At 35.6% G+C, this 5,474-nt stretch overlaps 1 protein-coding gene across 1 annotated transcript; it reads left to right on the top strand.

The window, feature by feature from the left end:
• The first annotated feature begins 1,072 nt into the window (after window positions 1-1,072).
• On the top strand, window positions 1,073-4,569 carry LOC106661456. The gene is made up of 2 exons (XM_014384860.2): window positions 1,073-1,271; window positions 4,094-4,569. The coding sequence occupies exons 1-2, from the start codon at window positions 1,202-1,204 to the stop codon at window positions 4,285-4,287; spliced, it is 264 nt and encodes an 87-aa protein (XP_014240346.1). The 5' UTR covers window positions 1,073-1,201; the 3' UTR covers window positions 4,288-4,569.
• The last annotated feature ends 905 nt before the right edge of the window (window positions 4,570-5,474 follow it).

Below are 5,474 nucleotides of genomic sequence, written 5' to 3'. Positions count from 1 at the left end.
CCGAGTAGATTCACGATAACTGAAATGGTTAAAGCAGCGGCGTATTGAGCCGAAGGTCGTGGGTTCGAATCCCGCTCGTGTCACTAACTTTTTTATTTCAACCAAAATCTTGCATAAAAATGTTAAATAATTGAAAGAAGGGTGAAGTTTATTGCAAAAAGGTTAAATTTAATTGCAAAAAGGAGAAATGGATTTTGCAAACGAAAAATTTAATTAGCCAACGGGTGAAATTAATTGGCAAACGGATGAATTCAATCTGCAAAACGGTGAATTTAATTTGAAAAGCTGTGCATTTAATTTTAAAAAAGGGTGAAATTTATTAACAAAAGGAGAAATTTAATTTGAAAAAGGGTGAAATTGAATGATAAAATAGTGAATTTAATTTACAAAATGGTAAATTTAATTGGCGAAATGGAGACTTTGATTTGGAAATGGGTGAAATTGTTTAAGAAAAGTATGAATTTATTTTCAAAACGCTAAAATTGATGTATAAAATGTAGAATTTAATTCCCAAAAGTGTGCAATTGATTGATAAAAGGAAGAATTTGATTTTCAAAATGTTGCATTTGATTTGCCGAATGATGAAATAGATTAACAAAAGGGTAAATTCAATTTGGAAAACGGTGAAATCGATTTGCAAAGAATAGAATTTAGTTTCCAAAAGTGTGAAATTGATTAACAAAAGGAGAAATTTGATCTGCCGAATGGTGAAATCGGTTAACAAGTTGAACTTATTTCGCAAAATTGTGAAATTGAATGACAAAAGACAGAATTTAATTTTACAAATTGGTGATCTTAATTTGCAAGATGGTGAAATTGATTAACAAAAGCCAATTTAATTTTACAAAATGGTGAATTAATTTGCAAAATGGTGATATTGATTGGCAAGAGTGAATTTAATTTTTACAAAAAGGCCAATTCAATTTACAAAACGGTGATTTTTAATTTGAAAAAGGGGCAATATAACTTGTCATAATACATCACTTAAATAAAACGGGACTTTATTGACTTATACTTTATTGATTACGATAACGTTATCACCAGTCTCGGTTTGAGTTCCCGCCATCGAGGATAACCACAGAAAAGGTTACAATCTTTCAAGGTGGCACGTGACGGCTGTGTTTATTTGTGAATTCGGGCCTTCGCTGCTCGAAAACCAGTCCGAGGCGGTCACTTGGACGAAACGGACCCCGGCTCAGACATGCCACAAGGAGGATCCTTCAAAGGGAAAAAGGAGAAGAAGAAGAAGGAAAAGCCATTACAGAAAAAGAGTAAGTCAAAATACAAATTTCCTTGTGTTTTCTCAAGAGAAGATTAAGAAGTTCAAAATTGTGTGTTAAATTAGAAATAGAATTATGTTGATACCACTTTTATTCAAGGCTTTATCGTTTCTGAGTCTAAAAATAGAAGTTTTATATCTGGACCTTATAACTTATACACACAGTCGGCCCTGTCCTACTCTAGAAAACAAGGTTGAAATAAACATACAAAATTCCCTACCTAATGGATTATTATCAGAAAACTCAACAAATAACGCAGAAGAAACAACATATTACACTCCAGCCATTGTTTAAAAAAATTGTATTTTCCTTAGAAGTTCTTTATGTGTTAACTCTCCAGGGTTTCAATACTATATATTTTAATGCACACTAAAGTTTTAACAACCATATCTCAGTCCGTTTGGTCGTTATGTTTTCTTTAGGTCACCGTTTATCATGATGACGTTTCTGGTATTTGTGTGATACCATTGTAGTCTGCCAACATTGAGTACGTTTCTAAATCCTTACGGTAAAGGACAGTATAATCTGTTGGTACAACGATGGTTCAAAGATACAGGTAGGTTCAGAGGCATGAGTATTTGTCCCAAAATTGAGTATTCAGAATCTATGAGCATGTACACGCTTTAAGCTATAGATCTACTCAATTCAGTTTGAGCAGATGATACAAAAGTATCATGTATGATGGCCAAGCAGTGAAAATAATCAGTACTTTTGTTATCACCGATCATTGTGGTCGGCCAATTCTCAGTGGTAGATGGTATGGTACGGTAGAAAAAGTCCTAGGAAGCGAGGTTTGTACTCCCCAGGCACTGCAGCCTTCAGTCTTATTGTACCTTCCTAGTTCCTTAGTTCTGTCAATAGACTCAATCCTTCTTCTTAGAAGTATCAGGTCATTGACTGTCGCTGCTGCAATTTGATTCCCTAAGTGTTTTCCGTACGTTAGGTTAAATCTCCATTGAGCATTAGCCCTCTCCAGGTGCAGTAGTGATTTTGCCAGTCTTGGTGAGGGTTGTCTCATCATAAGTTTACTATGTCTAGCACCGCTAGAGTTTATACACTTTTCCTTTTGTTTTGTTTGGATCCATTCTGCGATGGAGGATTCTATATTTGTTTTTGTTATCCCAAGAATAGGTTCGGGGTCTATGTCCTGGGATGAGATCCTCCTCTTTCCAGTCTGTCTGCTTTCTCATTACCCAAAATTCCCCTGTGCCTTGGCACCCAAGATATCATCAGGTTGTTGAGTTTCCCCAGGTTTTGGAGATTTTGGGTGCATTCACTGACTAATTTTGATGTGATTCTTTTACATGCTAATACTTTAATGGCTGTTTGGCTATCAGATCTTATGAGGATTTTTTTTGCCAGTGTAACCTCTTTTAAGATTTTCCAGGGCACAAGCATTGATGACATGTATTTCTGCTTGAAAGACCGAAGTGTACTTCCCTAATGAGTTTGATTGCTCATGTTTTGGGCTTGTACAGAAAACGCCCGATCCGGTTCCTTCGTTTGTTTTGGAGCCATCTGTATACCGTATCATTGTATCTGATGCTCTCCTGTGTTCTTCCTCTCCTTTATAGTCCGTTGAGACTTTGTAGGATGTTGTGGAGAATGTTTTCGGGATCAAACAGTCCTCCATCATTTCTAATAATGGGTGTCTGATTTTGTTGATTGTGGTTGTATGCCCGAATTGTTTAGTTCCTTTCCAATTTAATTGTTTCTGGAGCCTAAGTGAGCTTTTCCTAGCCTCTCCTTGTATGAATATTTCCAGTGGAGGTAGGTTTAGCAAAGTTTCTAATGCATTTGTAGGGGTTGTTCTCATTGCCCCGGTGATACATAGGTTTGCTAGTCTTTGTATGCTGCTCAGTGGTAGATGATGGGTTTTGGTCTGCGAGTCTGTGAACTCATGTTCAACCGGCACATGGCCACTTCCTGGGTCTCCACTCTCAGGTTTTTTGTTTGAGTTATTCAAACGCGTTTCAGCATTGCACCTTCTTCAGTGAGGAACTGTCGACAGTTCAAAACACGTTTGAATAACTCATACAAAACAAACAAAAAATCGCGAATGGAGAAAGATCTAGTAAGTGGCCGTGTGCCGGTTCAACATGAATTCTCAGTGGCTTGGTCTGCAGATGTGTTTTGAGAATTGGCCATTTTTAGTGTTGGATCTGGGTGATTTCGATTACCCAAATAATAAGCAAATTAGAAATAATGTCAAAATAAAAATTGGGTTCTGAATAACTTTAGTCACTTACCATGAAGAGTTTTTTGACGAGAAAAATTCCGCACACATTTTTCACTTATTCAACTTCATTAAAACACCTTTTATGGAGGAAGTAAGCTATTGACTTGAATAGGAGGTCTGTCTTATATCTGTCCATATACTGGGCGAGAAAGAAAATCAAATTCCAACTTATTTTTGAGTTGGTAGTCTTGGAGTTGTCTGGTCTTGTTATTATCTGATGCAATAGAACTTGTTTTTTATTTACCACTGCTGGATAATGAACTAGTGCTGAGTATCCTCAACCAAGTTGGTTAGAGATGGAACCCCCAAATTACAGGTTCATATCGCACAGACACCACGATGAAATCACACAAAGTTCTAATAAACAATAGTCAATTATTTTGTGAGCTAAACATATTTTGAAAATTTTCTCATGCTTAACTTCTCAGTTAGGTTTCTAGTAAGATCTAGCCAAGATGTAATGTATTAGGGAGAAAGAGATTAAATTAGACATTTTTATTGTTGTCATAAAATTCATATAGTATCAAGTTTTCTTACAGCTTTATTATTACTAATGTGCAATTTGTTTCCACAGACAGGCCAATTGCTCCAAAAAAGGCCAAGTTTGAGGAGGTCAAGAAGCTGAAGAAGATAATCACAAAGAACGTCAACCGTTCCCTAGAGGAGCAGATAAGGGCCATCGCAACCGACGGGCAGAAAGTGCACTTGTCTAAAAAGAAAGACAAAACCGACGTGGATCCAAACAAAATGCCGCCCAAAAACGCATAAATAGTACATTCCTCTACTAATGATTATGTATTGGAAAAGTTTTATTTGTAAGTGAAAATATTATTTTTGTACATTGTCAATTACATACTCTTGTTCAAAATCTTATGTAATTTATATTCAAAATTGGTTTTAGATACATAAATGTTCATAGTTTTTAGTCACATGGCTAAAATAAACAGAAAAAGTACATCCTTAGTAAGAAAGACTTACCAAGGCTCCCTGAACTACACCACTGTAAAACAATTGAATTACCTGCATTAATATAATTCCTTTGTCTCTATATCTTTTTGCTTATAAAGTCGCTAGAAGTCCCAATGAGGTGATGGAGGGTCATTTCCAGGTTTTTTTTTTTTTTTTTTTTTTTTTTTTTTTTTAATATAAAATTAACTTTTCAGTACATGTTATCTTTTAAACAATACATGTCCGCAAATTATCCTTTATCCTACACCTGGGTCAGCAGCAAGGAGTCCAAAATGCTATTTAAGAAAGACAATATAAATTCCTTAATCTGATCTTTAATGAGAAGGTGGGATTAGTAATATAGGAGGTTTTAATATTGAAAGTCTGAACTCTACATATTAGTCAATTAATTAAGGTTTTTAGTTGAGATAAAAAAGTCAGTGTCACGAGCGGGATTCGAAACCACGACCTTCGCTTGATACACCGCTACTCAACCACTTGAGCTATCATGACTTCAATCCACTCGGACACTAACTTCCCACCTTTTGAATTTTCCCTCCTTTTTCCATTTTTCAAATGTCGTGTAATCTATTTGATTCTTGGCGACAAATGAAATGGCCACGGAGAGCTTTAGTAATGGTATACTCATTTTAACTTACTAAATTCACTAGTTTTCGTAGTTCGCTTGACTAATTAAATTCTTTCAATTAATTAAGGTTTTTAGTTGAGAAAAAAAGTCAGTGTCACGAGCGTGATTCGAACCCATGACCTTCGGCTTGATACGCCACTACTCTACCACTTGAGCTATCGTGACTTCGATCCACTCAACTAAACACCTTAATTAATTGAATGATATTAATTGGTCAAGCGGACCATGAAAAATAGTGAATCTACATATTAGGTAATGTAAAGGTCAGGAAGAGAGTGCCTTGAACAAGTAATACAATTTTTTTTAATAAACCGACAATTATATGAAAGTAAATCTCTGCAAGGTGCTCATTCAGCTT

The sequence above is a fragment of the Cimex lectularius genome, unplaced genomic scaffold (assembly GCF_000648675.2).
Source record: "Cimex lectularius strain Harlan isolate CLEC.00 unplaced genomic scaffold, Clec_2.1 scaffold68, whole genome shotgun sequence".
Lineage (NCBI taxonomy): Eukaryota > Metazoa > Arthropoda > Insecta > Hemiptera > Cimicidae > Cimex > Cimex lectularius.
Note: the sequence above shows the minus strand (reverse complement) of the source record. Positions and strands in the feature narration are given on the sequence as shown.